Here is a 16,519-nt window from a genome sequence, read left to right as displayed (position 1 = left end):
AAAAACTGGTAAAACACAGTTAAATCAAGTAGTAAAAAAAAATGCCAACAGCAATGGCTTTTGTGTAGACATAAGAAAGGCATTTGCCAGGCATTGCCGTAATGGTCGAAACTGAGCGTTAATGGTAGCTTAAAAATGGTGCACTTACCGGGGCATTAGATAGCAGTGGCTGGCAAATGCCAATCCAATACCTATATAACGAGCCAAAACTGTTGTCTTTGCCAATGCTTGTTTTTACCAGACTTCAGTGAAGAACACTCACCTTGCTAATAAGCTTATAAATCAAGAGGCTGAAGGCAGACCGGGTTAAGACATTTTTTTTACACCACCAATCAAACCATTGGCTCTCAGAAGAGCGCTTTGAAAGAACCCTGGTAGCAACTTTGAATGCAACGTTTGATTTTAAGACTTGATAAAGTAGCTCAAAAGAGATCCTAGGAGGTTGGTTTTGGGCGGGGAGGGGTACAAAGTGGATGGGAATGTCCAAAGAGATTAGCATGGCCATGGACATTCAATAGGTGGGCAAATAACCAAACACCATACAAGCATTGTGTCCCTCTTCGTACGCCATCTCTCCTTAGCTGTACTCCAATGCATTCATTTTGGCTTATCGCACCACCTTATAGCCAAAACAAAAATTAAAAAGGGAGAGCAAGGTTATAAACCCGAATTACATCAGCAAGTTTGTGGAGTGGATGTTGGGTGTTTTAAGACTTTGTTTTGAAATTCGGCTGTTTGGTCAGCTAGTTTTGGTCCACCATCATTTGACTTTTAGCAATGTCTCTTATGGGGGTCCCTCCAAACCACCCCTCCTGCTTCCCCCAGCTCCCTACTCCCTACATACACATACACATGCATACGTTTATGGTTGAATGAACCAAAAGTGTAGGACCTTACTGCAGACTTTCAAAACAGTCTTATAAACAACTGGAAACTGTTTTGAGTGAATTCTTCCAGCTTGTGCCCCCCCCTGCCCTTTCCTGCAGGAAGCAAGAATCCACAGGGTGAGCAGTAGTGATGTCCTGGTGGTGAATTCTTATAATAGCACTCATACCCAGTTTGGTAAGAACTGTCTCTCCATCTTATCCATTAATGGAGGGCCTGGTAATCTGGGTGGCTGCAAATAATGTGTTTTTTATTTTAGGGGGGGAAGGGGGGATTTCAATCTCAAGTTGGGTAACTTGCCTAGCAGTACTGTTTGATCTGACGGAAGATGAGTTGGCTGGCTTTTTGCTACTGATCACAAGCGATGGCAATCAGCAGGGAGGGACGTGGGCCTTGGAAACTCCTTTCTGCTTGAGGGCTGCGTGCCGTCAGTGGTAGTTTTCTAGAGGATGTTCCGGGATACTTTACTTTTACCTCTGCTTTGGGTCGTTGTACCATCAATTTATTTTTGTGTCCCAGTGAAATTCTGGGATTGTCACTGAGTTTAGTGTTTTGAATATCATGTGCAGTGATCATTTCCCTATCCAAATCGCGTGCAGGCCCCAGGGCAGGTCTTTCACCTTGGGGCTCACTGAGGAGTGCCACGGCTAAAATGACAATCAGCAGACTGTGAGAGCATGCAGATTAATATTGTTAGAAACAACTGGCAGACTCTTGGACATTTCTTATCTGGCAGTTTAGACCAGAGTGACACCTGGTTTGAATTTTCATTCCTGACTCATCTATCACCCTTCTTCACACTCAGTGTGGATAGAGGTAAGAGCAGTCCTCACCCCATGTAGTTTAATACGGAGTATGCTAAATTAAAGTGTTGTCTACTTAGAACTTTGAAGAACCCATTGTCTTCAAAGCTTGATACTATCAATGCTCGAACATCTTATAAGACGGCCATAGCTTGTAGAAAACGTAAAATCGAAACAGAGTCTTGGGAGGCTTGAGTCAATTCTTCGATTTAAGAACTACGCTAAACTTTTTTGGGACAGTATCAATAATGAGCCCTTTTTATAAATAAAAGCCCAGTGGCTTGTCTTCGGCGGTCTCTGCTGAGGATTGGTTAACTCATTATTCTTTCTTGTATAGTAATTGCTCTGGACACATGGCTATTGTTGGGCCCCTTGCTTTGGACTCTAATCCATCATCTGGCATCACAGAGGACATCCTATTTACTGTTGGAGAAATCTTGACGGCTGTTAAGAACCAAGGCAGGAATAAGGCCCCTGGTCTGGGCAATGTTCCCACAGACTTGTTCTTAGCGGGACCAAACCTGTGCGCTCCCATTTTGACTTTGGGGCTTAATGATGCATGTGCTGGAGGCATCTACCCTGTTTCTTGGTCCCGTGCTATCCTCTGTACAATCTACAAAAAGGCTTACAGGCGCTGCTACCATTTTATAGACCGATCTCTTTTAGATTCAGTGTTAAGATCTTTTGGAGGGCCATCCTTGGGAGACTGGAGTCTTGGATGGAGAGTACAAACTTCTATTCTCCTATTTAGTTGGAGTTCAGATCAGGTTTTGGGACCTCAGAACAGGCCTTTAATCTTTATCTGGTAGTGGCTCATTCTTTATCAAGGACAAGCGCATCTATTTGGCTTTCATGAATCTGAGCACTGTTTGACAAGATTGATAGTTGTAGGCTTTGGAGCATGCTCAGATCCATGAACTGCACTGGTGCCTTGGTGGATCTCTTAGAAGGATTACATCACTCGACGACTTGCTTTGTGAAGAGTGGACCGGCTGGACACTTCATCCCTTTCTTTCAAGTGGAATGTGGGCTACGCCAAGGCTGTGTTTTGGGCCCTTTGCTTTTTTGTCTTTATATAAATGGTCTTTATGACCATTTACTTAAATCTAACTGACTTTCCCATGCTGGGCAATAGGCATTTGCCCTTACTTGCCTATGCAGACGACAGTTTTACTAGCTTGCACCCCAAGATCTTTTCAGTGCCTCGTTGACCATTATGCCCGATTTATGGACACACTGGGTCTAAAATTAAAAGACCAGAAGTCCGCTGTGGTGGTTTGTCACAGGGGAAAGCACCCGCCCAAGGTTTTTATTTGATTTTTTTGTAAAGGGGAGTTAGTCTCAAAAGTGGTTCACTTTGATTACCTGGGGGTGAGGTTTTCATCGAATTTCGGGGCAGAGGCACATGTGGAGAAGCAGACCCTGAGATTTAAGCAGGCAATTGTGGGGGGTGGGGGGGGAGTTGCCAGAGCTTTCGGGTTATTAAAAATTAAACTGATTGGGTTAGTACTCATTCTTTCATGGCAAAGCTTCTTCTGTGGCAAGATATAGGAACGGAGTTGTGGGGATTTGGTAAAACTGAACCTATCCAGTCGTTGAACACATATTTAAAGAGCACTTTGGGGCTACCTGGGTCTGCCACAACTTCGCAGTGCCATCAAGAACGGGGCTGCTGCTTTCTTACTGATTTGATAGCATCTATGCCGGGTAGTCATTGGCTAAGAATTTGGTGCAAAACTAAAGCTACCTTGACCCAGGAATTGGTTGTTAACTTGTGTTCAGAGATCCCATTTTGATGACTCCATGGCTTAGGTATGTGAAAACCGTGCTACTGGAGGTGGGTGTGGGCCTTTTTTTCCAAGAAGGATGTTAACTTTGCAAAGAATAGTGTACTCCGTCTATTCAAACCAAGAGTCAGTCATTGGAGATCATGAGGACTGCAAATAGGAAGAATGGATCATTTCGTCCCCTGTCTTGCAGAAATATCGGATTTGGGAACAGCGTCCGTTTCAAAGCATCCTTATTTCTAGTGCTCGTTTTAACTGTGTTCATTTAAAAGCTGTGGTGGTGGTGGCGGCGGCAAGGCTCAGGGGGGATGCAGATCAATCAGGTTTGCTTTGTGGGGCGCCCCAGGGGGACTTGGTACACTGTTTTGCCCAGCTTTTTCAGCAATTGGGGCACATACTTTGAAACCTGTATTGCTGGGTCTGCGCTTTTGTTATGAACCTGCATTGTATTTGCTGCCGGCGGATTCTGTACGGATTCTGTACAAGTGTTCGGCTGTAATAATACATGCTGTTTTGGAGAGAATGAGTATGTCATTTTATTTCTGAAGTCATTTTATGGTTGTTGGGTTTTGCCACAGCTATTTTCTTTTTTTGTAATAACTTCTGGCTTCTTTTTATGGTATGCTTTGTTTTACCGAAATAAACAATGGAATGACTGTTTTGAGTGTAGGCTAGCAGAGCAACAATTTAGCTGAACAGCTAGAACTGACTAGAAATTTTGGAAAATTAGAATAAACAATAAGGAATTGGATGAAATTCGATAAAACATGCTTCCAAGAGAAGGCTATGGATAATACTTTGGTGTGAATCGGGCTGTTTAATGCAAACGGGAATGTAGCAAGACTGCATAACAGTGATCTCAGTTCCACTATTCCAAAGTTTAAGCATCAGTTCTCCTCCTGTGGGGTAAGGAGTGCCATTATTGGTCTATATGAGGAGCCCATATAATCGGAGTTGGGCATGCTTGGGGAATTAAACACATGAGAAAAGTACAGGGGTACTATAGAATAACCAGGAGCCACTAGACTTGGAAGACAAGAATATAGAATTGCCAGCCGGAGAAAGGGTAACTCGGTTATAGCAATGGGGCAGGTGCAGATTGCTTACGTCATTGGCTGGTCAATTCTAGAAGTATACAAACCATGTGAGCAATAAAGTAAGATTGAAAAATAGTTTAGATGTAGAGGCTCCTTGGCCATGCTGGAGGTAGCATGTTGTGCTCTTGTAAATTCAGTCTTTAACATAGAACGCATGCAATGCTCGTTAAGAGTTTTTCTACAAAAATTTGCCCTCAAATAATAGTTGACCTCCTGTGAAGAATAGTTTGTGCAAGTTACAGGTGACCTTTAATAATGTTTTATTTTAGTGTTCTGGGATTGCGACCTCATCAGTTAGTGTCACCACTAATGTCCATAGTCCTGTGGATTCCCTGGATACCCTATATGATGCTTGGTATTCTGGGGTGCTTTCGGATACAAATCTACTCAGTGGTCTCATAGGGCTGAATGGCAGGGTTGTACTGGTTTCTGATTGGCGAGAGACATATGGCCCTGATGCTGTGGTCCCCACCCGGTGCTAGACCAATTCTCACTGTCTGCAGTCTCTTGTCCCCAGTCACAACTTTAAGTTGGCAAACTACAGCTCAGCAGTGGCAATGCTGGTCTCCCGGATCTTCAATAAGGTTTCTGATAGCAACGAAGTGCTGCAAGCTAGTAGGATGAGACAATCCTCATTGGAGAAGCTGTTGAACCAGAAGGAAAGATGAACTGTTGGATGTAGAGTTAGAGTACAGTGCAGCTGTACTGTTCTGATATTGGAAGATACAGTCAGTGTTCAATGATCACAATTCAGGTAGGAAATGTACACCTAAGAGTCCTAACGTCCTGCTTCTGTAACGTATGTTGTGCTCTATCCATTACCACTGCTCACCCTTTTTGTGTCTGGGCTGCATTGGGATGAAGAGCAAGGCTTCTGAGATTAGTGGTTCCTTGAGGCTTTAAACCCAGCTCTGCCTGCCATATTAGTGGAAGGGAATACTGATCTATTGGGTTCATCGTTTTTTTGGTGAAGTCCGGTGGACACCGAAACTGGCACAGGTTTGCCATCTGACTGGTCTTGGTAAGGTGCAGCAGCAGGGCGTTCTCGCTGTTCATTTGGCTTCTCCTTCCTCAGAACTCGTCAAAAGGTTGCACAACGGTTCCGGGGTTGACTAGGTGTATGGGAGGGGTGAGTTGCATTGTCGTAAATATGTGATGCTTGTGAAATTACCTTTTTGAAGAATGAAAGGTTGAATCGTGTGAGACCTGTAAGCTACTCAGATTAATTCAGGGTCGCTGCTGCTACAACACACCAAACTATCCAAGCAGCTTTCTTTACTGCCCAAACAAATCAAAACAAATCAAACAGCACTACACAGGCAAAAAGACTAAATTGACAAAAGCAACAGAAAATTTGGTGGACAACTGCAGCAAATATATTGGTTAGAATAGGACCATATTTCGATCAAGTATAGAGTCAATGTTAAAGTATATTTTAGTACTGCCATAATTTAACTGTTTTGTTGGCTATCAGATACATAAACAAACCTCCCCTGTGTGTGATCCAGAATTGTTCTACTTTTTATTTTATGCCAGGAATAGTTCGACCTGATGTACAAAATCAATTGTAATAAATGAACGGGTGCTTACCCAGTCACCAAACACCAACAGCCTCTCTGGGAAAGTCCTTTCCTTTGTGTGGCCTATGAGGGGGTGGGATGAATAGTTGTGAGATGGAGTTCACGCATTTCAGATTTCCACTTGACTTGTGTCCTGCATGAGCCAACATGAACCATTTTATACATTTCTATGTGAGCTGCAAAGAAGCTTTGAAATTCCACCGCAGCGACTTTGCAACTGGATAGAGAATGCAATGCGTCTGATTCACAAAGGCAGTGGCAAAATGCAATATCCATTTTGTTCATTGCAACCTAGTCCTTTTACATTTGTGAAGCCTACTGGTACCGGTTTTGAACATGCAACAACCTTCTGTTCATTAGGTCCCTTCATTTTGTTTAAATCTGCTTTTTATCTGGATTTTATACTTTAAATAAAGATGCTGCATTGATTACAATGAAGAGAAATAAGTATAGAATGCATTTAAAAATGGTGCTCCATTATTAATTTTTTATAAGTGTTTTGAAAAGTTTGGAACACGATTTATTTAAATGAAGCAATGATTTGGCTTCATATTCAACTTCGGCTGAATAGTTGACAAACTATTTGGTATTCGGCCAAATACTAAATGGGCTATTCGGCACAGCCCTAATTGTTAGTCAGTAGATGCAGAGTTCGTATGTGGGCATTGGGGCACGTTATTGGTTTATTTTTCCCTTGCCTCTTGAGCTCAGAGCTTGCCAACTTCCAAGTCTGTCGGTTTCACTGTGCCAGGAGCAATTCGGGAAAGAGGACTGGAATCAATGATGGGCCATGTGTTCTGTAAATTGCAGCGGGTACGTTTACTTGTTCATACTCATGTGTCCTCACTTTTCACCCTCACCAGGACAATGATACTTGCGAGGAATGGGAGCGCCATGAGGCTTTGCATGAGGATGTGACCAACCAAGAGCGCACAGAGGAGCGTCTTTTCGAGGAAAGGATTGAGCTCAAATGGGAGAAGGGAGGCTCCGGTCTTGTCTTTTACACAGATGCCCAGTATTGGCATGCTGAAGAGGGAGGTAAGGTGTCCACCACCTAGGAAATGTGACGCATGGGGTACTCAAAACGGTGGTGATGAGGGACTAACAGATTGAATGTAGGGACCCAAAATACTGATTAGGTGGGACACCCACCACAGTGGGCAGTTGTCCAAAACAATGGGAAGAGGAAGCTTTCTCAATATTGAAACATGCAGGCATCTACATGAAGACCGGCAGATAACCACAGAACACTAGGAAATTGGGTGGTTTCCCAGCAGCGATGGGCAAGTACACCAATCACTAAACTGGCAAGGGAGTTTGCACTAGGGTTTTGGGACAATTTGACTTTTAGATGAACATTCTCTGTGCCTGACAGATGTGGCTAATAGTTGTACCCCCTCCCACACATGGTTCCCAATTTTCCCTCAAACCCCTATGACAAACACCTTTGGATAATTGGTTGCTGGGGGAGTAGTTGGCGATTACACCCGTGAAGGAACTTTTGTTTTTATTGGTATGTCCTTGTTTGCACCCTTCCTGAATGTCTTTTTGTTCTTTTGGTAGATTTCGATGAGCAGACGGCCGATGACTGGGATGTGGATATGAGTGTGTATTATGACCAGGAAGCAGGTGACAAGGATGCCCGGGACTCTGTGCGGATGCGACTGGAGCAGCGGCGTCGTGATGGAATTGAAGATGATGCTAGTTTAGGGAAGCCAGTTGGGAAGTTTGAGCAACACACCAAGGTAAAGAGTACCTGCGGCCTTGCATGACATGCACTGTCTGTGCTTGAGCTAGCAGCAGTAAGTGATCAGTTGTGTTTCTTTAGTGTCTAAGTCGGAAGGAAGAGAGGGCTGTGGGACAGGATTATTTTTGGTCCGACTACACCAGTTTATCTTTCTGGCTGTTACATGCTGCCACAGAATGGATAAGGGTTAGTGTGTTTTTTTTTTGTTGTTGTAAATTTTCCTTTAGATTTTTTCATGAATTGGTATCAACATTTCAAACCTTACAGTTTTAAGTAATACAAGATAGACAAAAGAAAAAAGCATGAAAAAACGAAACCACCAACATATACTTGTGCCTTGAAACACTTGTGTATAGGCGCATTATTAAATAAGCAATCAACTCTGTAAAAGAGAACGTGTTCAATTTTAAGAGATTCATTTTCCTCCCAACCAAAAAATGAATTTGCTTCAACACTAACATTTTCTCTCAAATTAATTTCCTCTAGAAATCTAGAATATAAATCGCACAGCTGCCCAAGATAAGTCAGCTTGGATCACCGACAAGATTGTGCCCATAAAATATTTCCATTCACACTCGTGACATCATGGAAACCTTTCTTGAACTACTTAATTGTTTGTCGACATTGCATGGGGCATTTTAGAGTGACCTCTAACTCTTAATTTAACTCCTTTACATACCCTGCACTTCTCATCATCCCCTGCCTTGTTCCCTTGAGCTCAAATGTTGGATAAATAATTTTACAAGGTAAGCACGTAATGTACCCGCAGTACTTTTCTCAACAGACCGGCTATCAATTGGTTTTTAACCCCAATAGTTTTCTTCGTGTGGATAACCGGTCATTCTGCAGAAATGTTTTATTTGCATGTTTCGGATCAGTTTTACATAGATCCAAAGAACCGTCTGCCTCCTTCAGTAGGTTTTGACATTACAAACTCCAATTATATAGGAGGCCTACATGATTCATTGGCCAATTCAAGTCCCCATATAGTGAGTGCGGAGGGGGACGGGGGGTCGATTGCCTTTAAATCTAGCATCAGTGATTTCCAATTAGCAAGGACCATAAAGGATGACAAACCAGATTAAAGCAGCCGGAAGGGATAGTGGCAGACACGTCTCCACAATACTCCTTGGTACTTGTTTTTAACATTGGGGTTATTGACCTCGGCACCAAATGACGGGTTGTTCGGACAGTTATGTCCACTTATGCAGGACTTTATAAGACTATCTCTTGGGCAATACAGAACTCAACTCTTATTATAGGCCTGTACCACTCTAGGTAAGTAGCAACGGCAGAGCAGACAAACCTAGGGCTGTAGGAAGATACAACAATCTTGTAGCATTCATATGGTCCAACGAAACATGTTCTTGTATTGCGCCACTAACCCAAAGGCCTCAGGGTGCACAGGAGAGACGGAAAAAGAGAACTAAACAACAAGAAGACCTATAATCCAAGGAGGACAAGAACAAGCAGAAAGTTCACCTTACAAGCCAACCGAAGAAAATCGGAAGCTGTTATGATGTGGCAATGTGAGAGTGGGTAACAAAAGCAGATTCAAAGACAATTTATTCTTGACCTATATCAAATAGGAAGGTTTTTAGTTGTTAAAGGCAATTAATGAGTTTCTTTCAGCTAGATGCTTTGGCATCGAGTTCCACAGGGAAGGAGCCCAAAGATTGAAACTGGCACCACCAATTCTCTTAAAAGAAGACAGAGGTTGGACCAAGGAAATACTACCACTAGATTGTTGTAAACGGCCAGCAGGTTTCTTTTTAATTCTGTTGGAAAGATATGACGGTGCATCGGCCCACAGGCATTTGTACACAATAGACAAACCCTTATGCTGAGCCGCTGTTGAACAGGCAGCCAGTGCAGGCTGTGCCTGGTCTCAGAGACGTGCGTACTATGCTTGAGGCCAAGCACAGCATGCACAGCACTATTCTGGACTACCTGCAAGGATCTAAGATCGGTCTGAGATGTATCAATTAAAAGGCTGTTACAGTAGTTCAGCTTGCAGTTCACGATTGCGGCTGATATCAGAGCTATATTTTCTTTAGACCGATAAGGCCGTATCTGCCAAAGGAGCTGAATGTAGAAATGGCAGGAAGATTTTAAATAGCTAGTTTGCCGATTGAATGATAATTGAGTGTCAAAAAAGACCCCAAGAGTTTTGACAGTTTTTGATACTTGGATGACATGTTGGCTAATCAAAGAACTGTTCTGTCTTGCATCTAACTTCTTAAGCCGCTGCTGGGTGCCCAAGATACGGAGTTCGGTTTTGGCATTCTTGAGGGCCAAAGAATTCATGGCCATCCAATTATGAATTTCAGAGAAGATATGATTGATAGACTCCAGATCTTTACAATACTTGCCAGTAAGTTTGACAATCTGCAGATCGTCTGCAAAATATATGCCCATAGCTGACAAAAGAGCACGGAGAAGAAGTGAGTAAATGTTGAAAAGCAAGGGCGAAAGACACGATCCCTGAGGGACACCACATAGTAAAATAGAGGCAATGGAAAAGACATTATCCTTAGTTACTCTTGTTTTCCGTCGGCCCCAGAAAGATTTAAACCAGGCCGTTGCCTCTTTAGTACATTTACCGACTGATATTAATCTGTCCGCCAGCAGTTGGTGATCAACAATATCAAACGCGGTGGACAGATCCAAGAGCAACAATAATGCAGAATCGCCCTCGTCTAGAATGCCAGAAATGTGTGATTTCAGATCTAGCAATGCAGTCTCTGTCCCATAATTTGGTTGAAAACCAGATTGCTGATCAGCTAATATATCGTTTTCTTCACCAGAGGTCTGATATTGGCTGTAGGCAATTTGATCAAAAATGTTTAGGATAAAGGGAACATTTGTAATTTGACGATAGTTTCAGCCTCTGAAGGATCTGCATTTTCCTTCTTAAGCAGAGGCGTTACCCATGCCTCCTTTATATTTTCGGCAACAAATGACTCTTGGAAAGATCGATTTAATGAAAGTAGTTGCCCATAGAGCAACAGTTGAAATATATTCTTTGAATAATGCTGCAGGGAAAACGTCCCCTTTTACAAGAGGTAGGTTTGAGCTTTGAAACTACACCAATAACCTCCTCTATAGAAACAGCATTAAAAGAAAAAGCAGGAGAGCCACTGACGCATTCTATGCCAGTTATCGTAGAGGTCAAGTGGTCTGATAATTTAACCTGAGCATTGATATTATTTTGGTGAGTATGAGTTTTTTATTAATAAAACTATTATGCATGTTTTGACACCAAGAGCTATCAGCGGGGGGCAAGGAGGACATAGTACAGCCCTTTAATATCTGCAAAATAATAAAAAGTTCCTTTTGGCCTCAATTTGGTTTTTGAGATCTGAGAATTCAAATGTATTTCTTTAGTCTCATGAATGTCTGACCGCTTTGTCTGACCGCAAGCCTATAAGTAGTAAGGTTTGCCTTGGACGAGTGCTTCCGCCTTAATCGTTCCAGTTGACTGTTTTGGGCGCAGGCTTCAATTATTTTGGCTGTGAAGGGAGTATACGATGGATTAGTTCTTTATTTTTTTATAGAGGATTTGAGAGGAGCACGCATCTCAAAAGCTTTGTCTACTGCAGATTATATTGGTTCCAAAAGTGCCAAGAGGCATTGACTCTTCAAGTGATGGTGAACATTGGAGAACCCTAGTCTGAAAAGCATCTTGAGTAACTTTCCGTGTGTTGCTAGTCCTGCAGGATATTGGATTATCGGTAGAAATTATGTTTTGATGATTCATCTCAAAGCATACAAGATAATGGTCCGACCAAATAATGTCTACCGGAATATCTGTAATGGAAAGATTTTTTTTTTTTTAAATATAATCCAGTCTAAGGTGCTACCACCAGTATGAGTGGGAGCCTTAATATGCTGCACAAAATGTATGGATGTTAAGGACTCGGCAAGGGAGGTAGCAATTCCATCCGTTGGATTGTTCGCCCAAAGGGTGGTATCACCCAGGACTATAGTGGGAGAGAGTAGAGTTGCCTACAAAAGCCAGCAACTGTTCCTCAAAGAGAGGTGTATGAATAGGGGGTCTATATAGAAGCAGTAGATTGTGGGAGGATACTGGATCAAGGCTGAGTTTAAGGAAAAGTACCTCACAATGAACAATGATTCAGTATAGGTTTGCTAGATTCATGCAACTTAACAGTGGATTTATAAATTAATGCCACTCCCCCACCCCTTTTTTCCTGCCTATTCAAATAAAAAAGTATCCAGATGGCGTTGCCACATGAAGCGAATGTATGGCAGCATTGTGGACCCAAGTCTCTGTCAGCGCACAAATATCCATTTAGGTTTGCACTATAAAGTCGGTAAGTAATATACACTTTAGTGTTTTGTCATTTGATATTATCTTGTTTGGGAATGTTGAAGCCATAATGGGAGACTGAGATATGGGTTCCGATGGTATAACATACTCAGTTTGATCAGGAATCGAAATTTCGGGTAGTGATGAATCAGTCATGGATTTTAAAACATTAGAGGGATTTTCCATATTGTTTAAGACGCAGTTTTTAGTCTGCTTCTACGATTGTGTAGAATAGCCGTTACAAGAGCACACCGAGATGTCCTACTTTCTCAGGTACCAGACAATAAAAAGGGTAAGAATAATTATGTTAAAAAATGTTTTAAAAAAATTGAGACAAAAAGGGCGGGGCTAAAGAAGAGGGCAGCTACAGGTACTCGCCACCAAAAAACCGTCCCAGACGCCCCGGCGCTAATGCGCGTGACATGTCTAGAAGACGGTAAAAGAACTAAATCATGAAGGGAACTAGTTTAGAAAACACTGTGTCAAGCAGTTGGAAACACACAAAGGTAAACAAGCCCCCAGGAGTCAGGAAGCACTAAGGAGTGATATTTTTTTTTAAAAAAAGTTTGACGCAATTTTGAAATATATTAAACTAATATTAAACTAATTATGCAGTATTATGTTTATTATACACACACAAACGCGCGCGCAAAGAGAATTCTTTAGAAAGGTCAGTATTCGCATACACTAAGCACAGTATAAAAACCAATACAATACTTCTGGTAAGTAAACCAGTGCAAAATACTTTTAGAATAGCAGTATGCAATTCAAGCTAAGTAAAACCCACTTTCTAGTAAACTGTCACTTGTTGCAGGAATAATTCTGTTATACTACCAACATTGCAAGTAAGTACATTACACTGTAGTAACTTATTCTGTTTCAGGAATAATGCAGTTACCCTACCATCAGTAGCAAGTAACACAGAGTTCCTCCACAGAGGCCTTATACTCCAGCAGCCCTTCCCTAATCTAGGGCATGAGTGTTTTCAGAGGCAGAAGGGGACACTGGTGGTCCAGTTGCCAGCAGTGGGCAGAACAGCATCAGGCACATCTGTAGGAAATTCAGAGTTCCAGAGGAAATCTTGTGTAGCTTATACAGTACTTTATAGTTGGAAAGCAGGTTCAAGGACTTTGTAGAAGGCTACCTGAATGCGTTCTAGTATTAGGCCTGGGTGAATGTGTATGGGCCAACTCCCAAACGTACAAATCGCCATCCTAGCCATACAGGAGTGACGCAGCGACTTTAGGTAAGTATCAACTCAAGTCTCACAGTACCTCAGCAATGAAAAGGATGATGCAGGCAGACGAGCTCATGATGCAGCTGCTGCAGGACCGGTCACTAGATTATCAGTCTTCAGACGTTAAAAGGACACTGGATGGGATTTTTCTGCAGCAGTGGAATGGAAAGGCTTCCAGCAAAGGATTGTTCGGTTCTATGTGATTATATTGCGAGAAATTAGAGGTATTTTATTTTTAATTTGAAGGTTCCTCCCATACCGCCCTGATTCCATATGCTTCTAACCCTGCCCCAACCCCCTCCCCACCCGTTTTAACCCCTTTCCCCACTCCCATATACATTTTGAAAAGAAACGGGGTATATTTTCACTGTAATTCTTTCTCTGAAAAATACCTTTTTATTTTTTTTCTGCAGAAATCACTGGATGCCAGATTCTTCTTGGCTTCTCGCGGCTCTGTAGATTTGTCCCCCTTTTCAAGACACCAGATGAAGAAAGGTTGTCTGGATGATTCAGCTCGCTATCTCGATCCAGCACTCTAGCGAGGGAAGTGGAGTCTTGTCTCTGGAGGTCCGGAAGGAGTCCAACAGAGATTTAGAGATTCCTTTTTCAGAAGACGATGTACAGCACTCCGCCTCAAGCTCCCAGGCTATCGGCGGTCTGCGGCCCAGGAAGGTCACAGCTCGCTGTGGGATGGCTCAAAATAGGTCTTCATTCGACTGTATGAAGCTGTCCTCTTTAGGGCTCCTGTCACATGGAAGAAAGGGTCAGCACAGCAGCGGCCAGTCAGCAGGCATCTCCGGTTGCTGGAAAAAGCTGCAGGTGTCTCCGTCCTCATTGGATTCAGCTCCAGTAGTCTACTTGTCTTCAGCCTTTGGATCAAAGACCTTTATCCAGGAACCCAGCCAATCAGCACTGTTGCATTCAAATATTGGGGGGTGGCTGGCGTCTCAGCTGAAACTGGTTCCAGGCAGGCATGCTGGAAGACAAAGGACTGCAGAGTTTCGGACTTGTCCATAATTTTCTGTCTTCAGACACTGGAGCCTCAGCGGGCTTCACAAAGGATTCCAACCAAAGACAAAATTCAAACCCGGGCCTCCCCCACCCACCACGTAAGGAGGACCGAGAAAGGACAAGCACACAAGACAATGGTGAAAACAATAATACAGCCACCATTTTGGGTCAGTAGTGACCCTTCTGTGCCTTACCGCGGCTGTGAACACAGTTTGCGAGTAAGAATGACACACGTCGGTAAACATTTACTGCCCCAAGCTGTTTGGGTATGCTTGTGACTAACAAACCTGTTACAGGTGTAGTGAGAAAGGGGATACCATGTAACCCCTCAGCACTCATCATGTGTTGATCTCACAATATAAAATGTAGAGGGGATAACAAATGTTCCCAAGGGTAGAGGGATAAGTGTTCTTACGGAGAATAAAGGAATGCAACAGAAATGTTACAGGACCAGTGATATAACCCCTCAGCAAACAACATAGGATGGGGTCTGCTGATCTCACAATGGGAAATGTAGAAAGGATTAAAAAGTATCCCTGTAGCCATGGGAACATTAGTTAACGCAAGGAAAATAAGAGAAAATAAAAAGGAAAGCTTGCTGATCTCACCAGCAACACTGCACAGGAAATACAGTGTGCTGTGAAAGTAAAAGGTAGATGCCCAGAAAGATATGAGTATTATTCCCAAAAAATTATGGAGAGATATTAAAAATGACTCCCATGGATGGAGTGGAAGAAAGAGGGGATTGGGGAAAAAGGATTCCCACTCACTCAGGAACATAGAAAAATAATTCACAAGTCCAGCTGGGGTCTCACTGGTGAAGGTGATTTGGCATATGACATGTTAAATATAACCTAATAGGGTTCACCTTTTATTTATAATAAATAATCAGTACAATTGAGTACTTTCTGTATTTTTTTATTGAGTCTAATTATTTGGGCACAGAGGGCCGCACCTTCTGGTGCATCCTAATCTGGAGCGGAATGCTTGATGGAGTTCCTAAAATATAAAATCCTAGGTATTTGAACTCTTTAATAATGTACAGCTAGTCTACCCATAGAGTGCTGCACTTTGTTTTCCCTGGTGGAAGAACCCCTCATTATCTTTGACTTTCATTAATCTCCATGTCCTGTAACTCCATATACTCCTTTACTTTAGCCAATGATCTGACCAGACAAATTGGAGTAAAATCAAATACGAGGTAATCAATATATAGCAACCGATGATGACCAATCTCACCAATTTCTAATATTAACAAATGATTCTTCTATATCTGAGATTTACAGACTGAATAGAAATATGCTAAAACACACCATTGTTTTAACCCATTTAGAGTAGGGACTCTGGGAGAGAGAGAGTGAGCCTTCAATATTCAACCTTACACACAGTGATGTACCTGTATGAAGATCCATAATAGGGCCCAAGACCGAGGGAGGAAGATCCCACATCTTGAATTTCTTCCAGAGCCTCCCTGTATTTACTTTGTCAAAAGCGGCCGTTGGGTCTATAAAGGCCACATAGAGGTAATTATTCCTACTCCAGGTGTCTTGAGATATGTTTTTAATAACCAGGCCATTCAAGGTAGTTCAGAGCTGCCTAAAGACTGACTGCATTTTGTTGATTCTTCTAATTCTTTTAACCTTAAATGCCCAAGAGTCAATCCAAGATGAACGAGGCAAATAATTTGCTGATAATGTCCAAAAGGGCAATTGGCCTATAGTTGTTCAGACAGCAACAGCCTCCCCTTTTAGCAACAGGTATAATATAGGACCTCTTCCAAAATCTGAGTATCTTTTTCTGCCTTCAAGTGCAAATCATATAAAAGCACACCACCTTAGTCTGATGCGGTTAATTCACATGTTAAAAAAATAATTTAGACCAATTTGGGTGCAGAGGAGGTAACTCGACCTTGACGCGAAGTTGGATAATGAATGCAAAACAGATGGTGTCCGAAATGTGACACACTCCTGTCCCCTGCACAGTTTATTGCTGAACGTCAGCCCAAATTACATCATTTTCTTGCAGTACACTAAAGTGCA

The 16,519-nt window shown here is 42.4% G+C and overlaps 1 protein-coding gene across 1 annotated transcript in view; it reads left to right on the top strand.

Annotated features, from left to right (window-relative positions):
- Positions 1-16,519, top strand: part of GPATCH3 (G-patch domain containing 3) — a 212,852-nt gene that overhangs the window by 137,305 nt on the left and 59,028 nt on the right. Inside the window, exons 3-4 of the mRNA XM_069622879.1 lie at positions 7,016-7,190; positions 7,716-7,897. Of these exons, the coding sequence (XP_069478980.1) occupies positions 7,016-7,190; positions 7,716-7,897 (357 nt within the window). The remainder of the gene's footprint in view (positions 1-7,015; positions 7,191-7,715; positions 7,898-16,519) is intronic.

The sequence above is a fragment of the Ambystoma mexicanum genome, chromosome 11 (genome assembly GCF_040938575.1).
Source record: "Ambystoma mexicanum isolate Mex_15411 chromosome 11, UKY_AmexF1_1, whole genome shotgun sequence".
Taxonomy (NCBI): domain Eukaryota; kingdom Metazoa; phylum Chordata; class Amphibia; order Caudata; family Ambystomatidae; genus Ambystoma; species Ambystoma mexicanum.
The sequence above is the reverse complement of the archived record's forward strand: the minus strand, read 5'-3'. Positions and strand labels throughout refer to the sequence as shown.